Source organism: Pteropus vampyrus, unplaced genomic scaffold (assembly GCF_000151845.1).
Source record: "Pteropus vampyrus isolate Shadow unplaced genomic scaffold, Pvam_2.0 Scaffold91, whole genome shotgun sequence".
NCBI classification, from domain to species: domain Eukaryota; kingdom Metazoa; phylum Chordata; class Mammalia; order Chiroptera; family Pteropodidae; genus Pteropus; species Pteropus vampyrus.
Window position 1 is genome coordinate 4,774,489 of NW_011888872.1, and position 14,514 is coordinate 4,789,002.

Consider the following 14,514-nt stretch of genomic DNA (forward strand, 5'->3'; position numbering starts at 1 on the left):
AAACTGAGTATATACATACAATACAGTTATTTGGGTTATTATGCTTTGGGTTATTAGCTTTGATTATGCTAATACTGATATACTTTATTGAAATTACACTCGGGTCACGTTTATTTGAATTAGAATAGTTCCCTAATTCCTCAGTTACCCAGCATTGGACTATTCCACCTGCTTTCCTTCCTTCAGTAGATATTTATTAAGCACTTATCGTGTGTAAAATGTTATACCAGGCCCTGAGGATATAGTGGTGTGGTAGACATAAAGTCTGAGAGAGCTTATAGTCTGGTCTTAGAGAATAATTAACTTCTACAGATGACTCATATTTTTTACTATTAGGCTTTTCCTAGTTTTATACTTTTCCTAGAACCAAATTCTAGGACCCCATGTAAATTCTCTACAGCCAGTGAAGTTGCTGAGATGTATTACTTAAAATATTTGTGGAACTTTTTTTTATTGTATTCCTTGTGAATTGAGTTAGAAAGAAAGCAATTTGTACTTAAATGTTTTCTACCTCTAAAGTAGTTAAAATCTACACTGTTAAAAGTGTCATCGTCTATTAAGTGAGGCCAATAATAGTAAATACCTTGTAGGGTTGTTGTGAGGATTGAATTTCTTAATACTTATGAAGTCCCTAAAACAGTACCTGGTAAATAGTAAACATTTGAATGTTAAGAATTATTATAATTATTATTATCATTATATTACAGTTGTTTTGCAGTTATTCTTAGCTGAGGCCATAGACCCGAATATTTATTTTAATGCGGTGTCAGTTTTTTTTCTTTTAAATTATACAAGGTACTTTCTAGAAAATGTACAAAATGTGAAAAATATAAAGGAGGAGGTAAAAGTCACTAATAATTTCTTTTACATTTCAAAAAATTTGCTTCTAGAAATTTTTTACACACACATAGGTGCATTGTAGTCATCATGGGATCAATGATATAATCTTCACCTAAGATTATAATATTGGCATTCTTTCATGTTAAAAATGTGTTATAAGCATCCTTTTTAATTCTTCATAGTCTGACTTGAAGCTGCTTTGATTTGAAGCACAGTCATAGTATTGAAAGTATTATTAAGGCATAGCATGTATTTTAGCCTAATCTTGTTAATTCGAAATGATGACTACAAATCATGAATTAGAGTTTTATGAAAGAAGACTTGGACAACTAATGGAATTTTAAGTCAGTAACTATCTAGTATACCAGCTTTTAATAAAAGATTAACAGTATGCTGAGTAGAACAAAAGCTGGAAATAAGAATTAAAACTTTCTTTACTTAAAATCTGGGAGATATTTTACCATATCTAATTTTGTAAAAAAATATACACTTATGGAGATATATGTTTTGTGTGTGTTTGTGTGTGTGTTTCTTTGCTTTTTATGATGGAGAATTTGAAACATACACAAGTAGACAGACCTAGAAATGCTCTCCTATACTTCTATCCATTTTTCTTCCTGATATCTAGAATTTCAAAATAAATTTATAAATCCTAATATCTTTATATCATCAAAATATTCAGTGAGTCTGCTATAGAGTCATTAAAAATAATTATTTGGGGGCTTACCAGAGAGCAGTCATTTACAGAACTAGAAACAATATTCTTATGTTAAAAATGCAGTGCTCTAATCTACTTAGAAAGATGATTTCCCTTGACAAAATGGAGTAGATGTTGTTCTTTACACCTAATTTAACAGGGATTCTTCATTTAGAGAAAGACTTTTTCAAGGTGACCAGTCTTGCCTTTCTCAGAATCAGATTAGGAATTTTTCCCCTCAGACTGTCTTCTTTTAAATTTTGGAAGTGTGGCATAGGATGTGCTTTATACTTCTTATTTGAGTTACACAATGACTATGAGATACACAGGCCAATAACTATATTTCGTACAAGTAACCTAAGACTCATTGAGGTTAAAGTGGCTTGGGTACTGTCAAGTAGTTAATTTCTTATGGAACTAGAACTGAAACTCTAATCTCTTCAGTCTAAATTTTGTAATTTTTCCTCACTGGAATGCTTATGGGTGCATTAAAAATTCAAGATTTACCTGTCTTTTGTTTGTCAGTTAATTTTTTCCATTGTATCTCTCTTGTATAACTTAATAAATTTTTTATATAGTTAAGGACCAAGTGATGTCATACATTTACACACAGCATTTTAAATAGTAAACTGTAAATATAGTTTTAGCAATGACTTATTTTTCAATATTATAGCACCACAAAAATCCTTGGGCCATGAGGTGAATGAGTTGACATCAAGTAGATTATTGAAGTTGGAGATGGAAAACCAGAGTTTAACAAAAACTGTAGAAGAGCTTCGGAGTACTGTGGATTCTGCAGAAGGTAACACTTCTAAAATCCTGAAAATTGAAAAAGAAAATCAAAGACTAAGTAAAAAGGTAAATAAAAATTAATATAATTTTTAAAAAGTATGTAAAAGTATAAATAAATAGCACTGCAGTAAAACATTAATTTTCCAGTTTTTAATGTGCTCTCAATATTATTTCAACTTATGGAAATGTTCAAACATACATAAATGTGAAGTAAATGAAATCCTATACTCATTATTCAGCTTCAACAATTTTTAATTTACATCTAGTCTTACTTCTACCCCTGCCTACTCTCCTCACAAACCACTAGATTATTTTGAAGTAAATCCTAGACATGGTATCATTTCACCAAGAAATATCTTAGTATATAGCTCTAAAAAGTAAGAAATTAAAAAAAAAAAGAACAGTGACATTATCCCACTTAAAAATAATAATTTTTAGTCAGCATTTCAATTTCTCTAATTCTATTTTTTTTTTTTTTTTTTTTTACATTTTGTTTGAATCTGAATCCAAATAAGATCAAATATATTCAATCAATTGATGTGTTCCTTAAGTCTTTTTAGCCTATAGGTTTACTCTTTTTTCCTAGCAATGTTTCTGTGGAAGAAACCAAGTTATTTGTTTAGTAGAGTTTCCCCACAATCTAGATTTTGCTGATTGCATTCTTTTTGTCACTTAAGTTCTTTTGTTCCCTATATTGACTCTTTTATTTGTAGGTTTAGTCAGGTTCAAATTGAATTTTTAGTAAGAATATTCATATGGAGTATGTATATTTCAATCAGAAGGCATATGCCTGTCTCTCTTTTTGTGACATGGAAAATGATTTGCTAGGAAATCTTAATTAATCAGAGATTACAAAATCCTGATATTTTAAATATAATCCTCCCTTCTTAATTTGATAGCTAAGAGTATTTCTATGAGGAAAAACTTTTCTTTTTAAAAACTACTAGTTTTAAGAAAACAAACACCATTTGTTATTCTGAGGCATAGCTCTTACAGGAAAAACAGGATAAATGTTTGAATCTATCTCTTTATTTACCAGTTTCCTAATAATGAATTGGTTCTCTCATATCCTCCTGAGATAATTGAGTGAGTTTATTGTTTGTTTTGTTGTCATTATGAACTCAATAGATTTAAAAATATTTGAAGTGTTTCAATCTACTGCATTTTTTTTTTTTTTTTTTGCTGTCCCACTGAAGCTGCTTCCTGAATTCTGTGACATAGCCTTAGCACTCCTTCAGAGCTTCTTGGTTTCGCCGTGAAAAAATGTTCTAGGCTCCTATCTGTGTCTGATTTTTCCTTGGATAGATTCTGGGTTTCTAGAATCTCAGTTATGAAATATCCCTAACTTTTAGACCAGTAATTTTTGAACTATATATAGTATGCATCATAATCACCTTAGAGCTTGTTAAAAACGCGGATTGCTGAGTCACACGCGTAAGAGCCCTGATTTTTGGTAGGCTCTGGGTAGGAGCTAAGCATTCTCATTTCTAAGAAGTTCCTTGGTGATGCTGATTCTGCTGTTTTGGAATCATACTTTGAAGACCACTGCCTTAGATAATGCAGTTAGACATCTGATTTTCTTGCAATATTTTTACTCTTTTAAAACATTTTTGTATCATCTTTAGTCCATTAATCAAATAATCTTAAGCGTTTGACAATATAGTGTTCAAGTAGGAGTGGTCATTTAGAACTTGGAACAGTTTTATTTTGGTTGTCATTATAATTGGATCTGTAAATTATAATTGTCTTTGATGTCTAATATTGTAAATTAGTGAGTCTAGCAATTTTTGATAAATTCATTGTATAAAAGATGTCTTTTGTCTTTTGTAAATCAAACGCTTCACTTGAATCCCACTGATGTTAAACGACAAATGAATTGAAATAATTGTTGTCTACATATTCATCTGTAAAGGGAGAGCCAGTTTAATTAGTTATTAATAACTAAAAGCTTTGTAAACATGTAAAATTAATGTTGAATTCAGTTCCTGGAAGAGATTTGTGACTTGATGCTTTTGAGATATTACTGGAAGAGTGTTTTCCAAGTGTGATTTATCTTCCACTGATGTTAAAATAGAAAAATTCAACTTGCTTTATGTAAGACTGTTAAAATGCTTAGAGTTCTTCACTATCAATATGAAGATTTAAGTAATATTTAAACTTGATGTGGAATATTTAATATAGCTAAATCTTTTATTTTTTTAACTACCTGATTTGAATGTGATATATTATAATGGGAAAATCAGTGATATATAGCATATTGTAAACTTAAATTTGCTTTTTCATATTTATTAACCACATACTTTATTATATCTTTCAAATGTGTAATTGAAAATTTAGACCTAGAATATAAATATTTGCTGAGTTTTGTTCAGCCCATTTTCTCCAGTATTCTCCTTTTTTCCTTTTTATTGTAAAATAAGTTCCTTGTTTCCTCATTAAACTTACACCACCATTTCTCATCTTTTCCTTAATGCTTTTTATATTCTCTTTTTTTTTGTATGCAGAAATTCCTTGACTATAATTAAAATTTTACATTCTAAAGTCACTCAAGCCAAGAGAGCCTTTCAATAAGACTATACAATCTTCTTATAGCACATAACTATCATATATTCATTTGGATTTGTTTTTGTGCTTACAAGTACAAATTTGCCCTCAGAGATTCAGAGGATAAGAAAAATAGTCATGTCTGCATATTTTATATAGCTGCCAAAATTAGCATGGAATGTTACTTGAATTTCTCTAGTAAATTCTTAAATTTCACCATTTGGGCATTAAAAATGTATTTTATCATTAATTTAATAATTATCTTTTGTTTGGCATATTTCCATTGTTGTAAAATACTTTATGATGTATTGTTTTATGTTTTAATTTTCTCCAGGTTGAAATTCTTGAAAATGAGATTATTCAAGAAAAGCAAAGTCTTCAGAATTGTCAGAATTTAAGCAAAGATCTAATGAAGGAGAAAGCTCAGCTTGAAAAGACAATCGAAACTCTTAGAGAAAATTCAGAGAGACAGGTTCATAAATTTCCTATTAAGCATTCTGTTTTAAAATTAATTAACAAAAGTTATTGTATAATTTATGCAAAAAAAAGTCCATATAACTTTAAAGAGAAAAATATTTCAGAATCTTTTAGATTTTAAAGTAACTATGAGTTTACCTCACTTTCTATGTCAGATATTTTATGAAAGCTAAAGAGGAAGCTTATTTTAGACTTTCTAAAATTGCCAGTAAAATTAATAATTATCTTACATACGGTTTTGCATTACCTGTGATTTCAAGTTCTTGCAAGTGTCTGTGGAGAACGGCTGTGGAGTGGAGTTGGGGAGTAATGCAGCTGTACACTGACTCTACTAAAAAGGAAGAAGTGGGACAGCAACCACCTTGGATGCATTCAGACTTACTTTCAAATATTTGTTTTATGCTTGAGGAAACAAAACTGGATAGAGTGACTTGCTATTTAAAATTTTACATTTATTTTTTAGATGTAAAATGATTTGTTTTATATTATCTAAGTATAGTTCTCAGTCAACCTATAAAAATACAGATTTCTTTAGAGCTACAGAACAAAAATTTTAGAGCTAAAGATGAATCTGTATTTTTATAAACTTCTGAGGGGATTGTTTAACACACAAATTTTGAAAACTGTTATATTAGGCTATGCCATAAATTGAATGGATTAGTTTTCAAATGTACAGGAGATTTTGTTATTTCGATGTTTCCAAATTAGAATTCTTTTGAGGAATGAACACATAAATATATATACACACCCATGTATACAATACAGCAAATATTTACGGAGGACCCTCTGTGTATAGGCACTGCAGAATTTATTTATGAAAGTTAAAGCTTATAAGTTCAAGGAGATATATGTGAAATGAATACATATATTCATATTTGAATTTGAAACATGCAAACATGCAAATTATAAATAATCTGAAGGTCACTTTGATTGATATTAAACATATCTCCCTTAAGCATTCCTTTACATTATGAACTCCCTAAAGACATGAACTTTAATGACCTGGCAGTACATGTATACAGTGGTCTCAGTAAATATTTGTCAGAATTAGAATAGACATGCTAAGACCCTTTTATGTTCTCATTTCCCTGTTTGGTTTTTGAAGGGAATAACTATGTAATTTAAAACGTTTAGTTCTTGCTCAATTAAGTTTTTTCTTTTTTCCTTTTAAATTAGATTAAAATACTGGAACAAGAAAATGAACATCTAAATCAAACTGTGTCTTCCTTAAGGCAGCGCTCCCAGATAAGTGCTGAAGCAAGGGTGAAGGACATTGAAAAGGAAAATAGAATTCTCCATGAATCTATTAAAGAAACAAGTAGCAAGCTAAGCAAGATTGAATTTGAAAAAAGACAAATTAGAAAAGAATTGGAACATTATAAAGAAAAAGGAGAACGAGCAGAAGAACTTGAAAATGAGTTGCATCATCTTGAAAAAGAAAATGAATCGTTACAGAAAAAGATAACTAATTTAAAAATTACTTGTGAAAAAATTGAGTCCCTGGAACAAGAAAATTCAGAGCTAGAGAGAGAAAATAGGAAAATTAGAAAAAGATTGGATAGCTTTAAGAACCTTACTTTTCAGTTAGAATCCCTAGAGAAAGAGAATTCTCAACTTGACGAGGAAAACTTGGAACTGCGTAGGAATGTGGAATCTTTGAAGTGTACAAGCATGAAAATGGCTCAGCTACAACTAGAAAATAAAGAACTAGAAAGTGAAAAAGAACAACTTAAGAAAGGTTTAGAGCTCATGAAAGCATCTTTCAAGAAAACAGAACGCTTAGAAGTTAGCTACCAGGGTTTAGATACAGAAAATCAAAGGCTACAGAAGGCTCTAGAAAACAGCAATAAAAAAATTCAGCAATTAGAGAGTGAACTTCAGGATTTAGAGATGGAAAACCAAACATTGCAAAAAAACCTAGAAGAGTTAAAAATATCTAGCAAAAGACTAGAACAGCTAGAAAAAGAAAATAAATCATTAGAACAAGAGACTTCTCAACTGGAAAAGGATAAGAAACAACTGGAGAAAGAAAACAAGAGACTCCGACAACAAGCAGAAATAAAAGATACCACATTAGAAGAAAATAATGTGAAAATTGGAAATTTGGAAAAAGAAAACAAAACTCTATTCAAAGAGATTGGTATTTATAAAGAATCCTGCATTCGTCTGAAAGAATTAGAGAAAGAAAATAAGGAGCTTGTGAAAAGAGCAACTATTGATATAAAAACTTTAGTTACATTACGTGAGGTAAATATAGTTACCTAAATTTAAAGCAAATATTTTTTATATTTTTTAACTCAAGGCTTTAAGTTTTATCAGAACCCATCAGTAATCTGTTTATGGTTCTAAAGTAGAAATTTAGAGTTAGAACTAGAAACCGTTCCCAAGTTTTCTACTTTTATTAAACTAAGAAGTACATGTGAATTGTTATTTTTAAGAAGGTTTCCATGTGGTATCTAACTTTTTACATTATAATTTTATTTCAAAATAATGTTAAACTATTTGATCAAAACTCTTAACAAATGCTAAGTATAATAGAAAACGTAGCTTATTTATTGAATGGTAACTATGTGCCAAGTACTGGACTAAGGATCTTATAAGTTATATTTATATATCTATTTATAAAATTTTTATGACCAATATTTTATGTATGTATGATCTCTATTAGATTAGAAAACCAGGGTTCAGCAACATTAGGTAATTTAGGATGACACAGTTAATAAATAGCAGAGTTGGATTCCTGGGTTCAAATCCAGATCTTTCAGATTCCAAAGCTCCATAAATTTTGACCTCTAAGCTAGAGAATGCCAATCACATTGAACTTAAAGGTCAACACTGAACAACTGGTAGGTGCTTGGATCTGTGTGCTTAGAATTCTGAAATTTATAGGAGTGTATTGACAACAGGTCCTGTGAAACATGGTTGGTACAGATCAAACGATAGCATGGTTTACTCTTTTTTGCTATCCCTATGCTTTATTGTATATGATAACCTTTTAAGTTCAATTTAGAAATATCTTAGAATTCTAGTAGAAAGTCACATTGAGAAGCCTGCATTTCTACTCAAGAGGCATTGAGAAGGGACCATTATGAGCCTTTTCATTTTTTTTCTTTCTGTTCTACAGTCTTACAGATGTGAACAACAGTTTCATTGTGTGGGTGTTGTATCAACCATATATTTATAGAAAAAAAAAATGCAATAAAATTCTAGCCAGTTATTAAAAAAATTAATGGATATTTTTTGTTCCCCACAGTTCTCACATGTAAGGTATATATTCACAAGTAAAGAGTGAATAGTTTCTCCTTTTAGTTTTTAACTAAAAAGGTAAAAAGTATTACCCCACCCCACCCCCCACCCCCCGCAAAAAAAAAGACAGAAAACAATTCTTTGGACTACCTCATGATATTGTTGCTTAACTACCTTTTAATGATGCAGGAAAAGTTAATACTTCTGTCTTTCCCGCTTTGAATTATATGTATTCCTGGACTGTGGTAGTTAGCATCTTGGCTGAATTTCTTAGATGTTTATGTTCTTGACACTTATGTGAATTTTGCATTCCTTTTAAAATGAGGATTTGGTGAGTGAAAAATTGAAGACTCAACAAATGAATAATGATCTTGAAAAATTAACTCATGAGCTTGAGAAGATAGGGTTAAATAAAGAGCGACTCTTGCATGATGAGCAAAGTACTGATGACAGGTGAGTGTTAAGTCTGGCAAACAGTTGAAATTATTTTTTGCTTAAATATTGGCTCTTTCATGTACTATATAAATATACATTTATAACTTCACCATTTCTGGTTCTTTTCTTCCCTTAGAAAAAGTTCTGTAAGAAAGAAAAGTAAAAAATCAAATATATACAACCTAATGTTAATATAAGAAAATATGCTAAAATGTTATTATATAAATACAGTTATAGGGAAATAGCATGCTACCCAGGTACAAGATCAGAGGCTATAATTGCCTGTGAAAGTAGAATGAGACATTAATAACAAATCCCTCTCTGGTGAAATATGCAGTAATTTTAAGCAAGTTATTTTTTATTTGAATTATGTGCTTAAGTACCTCAGTTCCTTTATTTATTTTGTATGCCAAAATATGGACTTAAAGAGAAATGAAAGAAAAGTACAAAACAAAGGAACATATATTGAGAAGCAATTAAGGTGTAAAAATAATGTGGAAAACTAAGGCTTGACAAACAATAAAAAAATTAACTTATATACTGGTTAATTTTGAGAATTATTGGTACATGTTTAAAGGAAATTTCTATTCTCCCATGGAAATTACAATCTATCAAACAGTTAATCAGATTTTCAAGTAGTCTGCTATTTAGCATTAGTCAGCCACATGATTCTAGCTAGAAATGTGTATTGTTAAGAATATTGTTTTATGTAGGCTAGATTCTAATTCACTGGAATTTTTATAATTAGATAATTTATATTTTATCATCTATTATTACTGCTGGTATTTATATTCTATATTAAATAAATATAGGAAAAATTAATGCTGATCATACGGGATTTGTTTATGTAATTCTTAGAAATTTAAAGTTAATAGAACAGACTGATACTTTTAAAGGTTCTATAATAACAAATAGAAGTAATTTGAGGTATTTACTCAAGCAGTGAATTCAAGCAACCATAATTGAATGAATTTTACAGATATTTCATGAGAAAAAATTTTGAGTTAAGCAGATAGTTCTAAGGGCCAACTTAGTTGACTATCTTTTAATGTATATACTGAATATTCATCACTTCTTTATTCAAACAAATTTATTACCTGCCATGTGTAAGACATTTAAAAAGTAGACTCCCCCCACTCCCATTACCAAAAAAAGAAAGGTAAACTGTGTAGCTGCCATAACCAGTGCTGTATTATACATTTATGAATCCAGCTCTGGATGGGCCTTTCATACTGTATGGTGCTCTTGTCAAACTTTAATTCATACAATTAACTAATGTTAATTGAGCTCTTATTATCTGCTGGTTATCAAGCATCAGAGAAATGGTAATGCTTCAGCTGAACCTTGAAGAATGACAGAAATTTGTAAAGTAGAAACTAGGGAAGGGCAGTCCATGCAAATAAAGCACAAAAGTGTGTTGAGCAACTCTTAGAGTGAATGAAAGATTAATTAGAAAAAAGGCAATTTGGAGGCACAGAGACCAGTTAGGAAGCTATTGTAATAGTCTAGACAAGATGTGATGCTTTTATTAATCCATACATATTTATTTATATAATAAAAGCATTAGACATAGAGATAAGTACATATACTAAACTAAAACTTTTAGGCAATAGAATTGAGAGCACTTAATAACTATGATAGAATCTGGAAGATCAGGAAAAGAAATGTCTTAAGCCACCAAACCCAGCTTTTTTTTCAGTCAGTAAATTAACTGTAATGTCACAAAGAAAATAGAAGCTCACAACCATAAATTCCTTTAACATTCATTCCTTCCCTCTTGGAATTTATGCATATCTGTATCTGTCTTTACTTTTTATTTCAGATGTCGTCCTTAATTCTTTTGTTAGTCTAACCTTTACATCATTCCAATTGATATCATTCTCTCTGACCTCCTTTGAAGATACAATTATTGTTAAGATAGTTATTCTTTAAGAAAGTTATTTTTGCCATAAAAGAATAGTGTAGTTGTGGAATCAAATGTATAAATAGACAAACTGAAATGCAGCAAAGTAACTTTAGTGGTAGAGTTGTAAACAGTGATATGTGATCACTCTTGTCTTCTTTTAACAACTCTTCTTGTGTCTTTTCTTCCAATGTAGTTTCCTAGGGTTCTCAGGCCTCTTTTCCATTCATTTTATATGCTGAGCATTCCCATCCATCATCTCACCTGATGTCTATCTTACTCTCAGTATCTGTGGTCATAAATTATCTTTAAAAATAATTTTATGATCTCCAGTAATAAACATTTATTATTTTTATACTTGGATAATAGATATAAACTTTTGGAATCAAAATTAGAATCTACTCTAAAGAAGTCCCTTGAAATAAAAGAGGAAAAAATTGCTGCTTTAGAAGCTCGATTAGAAGAATCCACAAATTATAACCAGCAACTGCGCCAAGAACTTAAAACAGTAAGTGATTTCCTTAGACAATTTTAATTGTCATATATTTGGAGAGAAAGTTGTACAAAATAAAAATATGACATTGTTTTATTAATACTTTGTTCCTTAAATTTGAGAGTATTCTTAAACAGATCTTTTCATATAGCTTATGACCAACTGTTTTATCTATACACTATAATTTATTAAATCCTATTTCATGTTTTTATGTCTTCATGTAGTTAGGAACATATCAGAATTGTGAGAGTGGGATAGGGAAAACGAGGGCTTATTTCATTGGGAAAAGCTCTCTTGTACTGACATTTCATTCTGACATTCTTTTTCTATTGAGAATCCAGGTAAAAGTTCTATAGGCAAAAAATAAGAGTGTGAGAATACCAAGTAGAGGGAATTCATATGTGTGGTATAAGAAAGCACCTGATCTCATAAATTTGAGGTTTTCTAGATCCTGTTTTCTTGTGATATTTGGAATTATTCATTGAAGTAAACTAAACAGAGACAACCATCTATTATCCCTACGTGAATAAATTGAAATTGAAGGGGCTTGCCCATTCCATAGGATTAATATAATAGTACATTGGGAGAATTGTATTCTGGTTTATTCTCTTTTATCATCTCTGCAGTGCTCTCAGGAGTTGTTTTATAGTCAACTAAATATTCATATTTATAAGATAACTATAGGCCACATTTAGAACTATTAGATTCAGAACACTAGAGGAAACACAAGTAGATAGCAAGACATTGTCAGGTGTCCTTCTTCACATAGTTGTCTGACAGTCATCTTCCTACCAGATGACAGTTCAGGTGCATGTAGATGAGATTCACATTGGCTGTGTGTGGGACCTGCCCTGGCTTTGAGGCTTTATGCTCCACAGCAATCATCATCTCTTCCAACAATATGTTATTTTCTGTGTGGACAGAAATTAGAGATTCTGATTAATGATACATAAGGTAAAGGAAGCACTTTTGGCACTTTGTTGTAAGAACAATGGGCTAAAAATGAGAAGCTTTGAGTTTTATTCTTAGTTCTCCTTAATAATTGCCTATGTCTATAATCTTTCTAAGCCTACAAGAAAAGACCCTGTGGGAAATTAATGTAAGATAAAAGGCTGGAAATGATGTCACCCATCTATGTTGTTAGGGTGTGAAAAGTGAAAAAAAAAAGGAAACCCTGGAAAAATTAGGATCCCAGAACATCTAGTAGATCACTTGCCAACCTTTAAATTATATTCTGTCTTGGCATCTTTTTCCTTTAGTCTCACATCATTCTTTTCTAACTCAATAGTAACAGTTTATTGCTGGGTCACAAAATTTCTTCAGGTTTGCATTAAATGTTGAATTATTTTAAATGTTTATCCTTACCTTAATATAAAATTTGGGTTAATTTAGAAATTTATGATAAATGTCTCCTAGGATTCAGGATAAGTGTAACAGTAATCATTTCAAATTGAAGTGAGCTTAAGTTAAACGGTGATTTTGGTAATGTAAGATGACCAAGTTGTTAGTTTTGAGTTTGCTCTCTCAAAGTAGGGTTTGGTTGTAATCACACCAGAAAACCTTGGATAAGATATATCCTTGGATTGCTCACTCTTTATAAATTACAGTAAGTATATGTGGATCAAGATCTGAATAAAGAAGTCATTGATTTATTTATTAACATAGCTCATTCTGGGCAACATATCCTTCATAAAAGAGAGATATATAGGTACTTCCTCAATTTTAATTTAGAAAGCTTTTTAAGAGGAATTATTACATGTGTCAAGTCTTTATTCTTTACATGAAATCCCTAAATCAGCAATAGATATAGCTCTAAAAACAACCGTTATTATTTAGCAATATATCTAGGAGGTCCTGTTACTCTATTCTTCAGTGACATTTTCATCTTCAACAATAGGATATGAAATTACAGAATATATTCTAGGAGCATGGCACATAAGCAGAGTACATTTAATATTTCTAAGAGGAAAGGATTTGTATTTTACAAAGCATAAATTGTGATTATTATGATAATGATAATCACACATATTATTTGTCACCAGACCAGTGCAGAGTCAAATTAATTGTAAGAAATAGAACTTTGGTGATTTTTTTCCCCATTAAAATATTTAAATAAAATTTTAGGTGAAAAAGAATTATGAAGCTGTTAAACAGAGACAAGATGAGGAAAGGATGGTACAGAGTTCTCTTTCAACTTCTGATGCAGATAGCAAATGGGAGCGAGAAAGTCAAGAAACGACCAGAGAGCTTCTGAAAGTTAAAGACAGATTAATTGAAGTAGAAAGAAATGTAAGTATTTAAAAGTTTTTAGTAGAAATAAATTTTTTTAGAAATAAAACATTTATAGCTCAAGATTTATCTAATCTGGTTTTGTAGCTTTATTTTATACTTTCTTTACTTATTTTAGAATATTAAAAAAGACTGAAGAACTAATAAATTAATGTACTTTTCTCTATCACTCTCACATAAGTCCATCAGCAAGCTTTGTCAGCTCTGCCTTGAAAATATCACCCAAACCCATTTACTTCTCTCCATTGTCTCTAGTCCAAGGTACTAACTATCATCTTTCATCTGGACTGTTAGCATATCCTCCTAATTGGTCTTCCCTCATCCACTTGTGGCCCAATCTAACCCATTCTCGAGATGCAGTAGCCAAAGTTATTTTTTAAAACATAATCTAAATCATGTTACTTTCTTACTTTCCCATTTAGGAAAAAAAAGCACAGCTCGCTACTAGCATTAATTTACATCACATGGGAATGCTACCTTTTCTAGGATTTAACATTTTCAGCGATCGAGAATTACTGTATTTTGTAAGTGGAAATACCACTACTAAAAACAATGCTATAAATAGAATGATGTCATTTGTTTTCAAAGACTATTGATATATTAGAGCTATGCAAAAACAGTAAAAGCGAGATATTTCATGGCAAACTTTTGGGGTAAGGTTAACACTGTAATCTGCAGGTTATCTTGGGGTAAACTCTGCAGCCGCAAGGGCTGCTGGCTAGTATTCTCAGGGCAAACAGGAAATGGGTTAAAATCTTCAGTGGCTTCCCACTTCAATTAGAATAAAATCCAAATTCT

At 30.6% G+C, this 14,514-nt stretch overlaps 1 protein-coding gene across 7 annotated transcripts in view; it reads left to right on the plus strand.

The window, feature by feature from the left end:
- CCDC88A (coiled-coil domain containing 88A) overlaps positions 1–14,514 on the plus strand; it is a 110,815-nt gene that overhangs the window by 64,382 nt on the left and 31,919 nt on the right. For all 7 annotated transcript variants that reach the window (XM_011363952.2, XM_011363951.2, XM_023532861.1 and 4 more), the window contains 6 exons: positions 2,211–2,395; positions 5,208–5,345; positions 6,527–7,597; positions 8,922–9,049; positions 11,304–11,442; positions 13,552–13,716. In XM_011363952.2, coding sequence (XP_011362254.1) covers positions 2,211–2,395; positions 5,208–5,345; positions 6,527–7,597; positions 8,922–9,049; positions 11,304–11,442; positions 13,552–13,716 — 1,826 coding nt within the window. The remainder of the gene's footprint in view (positions 1–2,210; positions 2,396–5,207; positions 5,346–6,526; positions 7,598–8,921; positions 9,050–11,303; positions 11,443–13,551; positions 13,717–14,514) is intronic.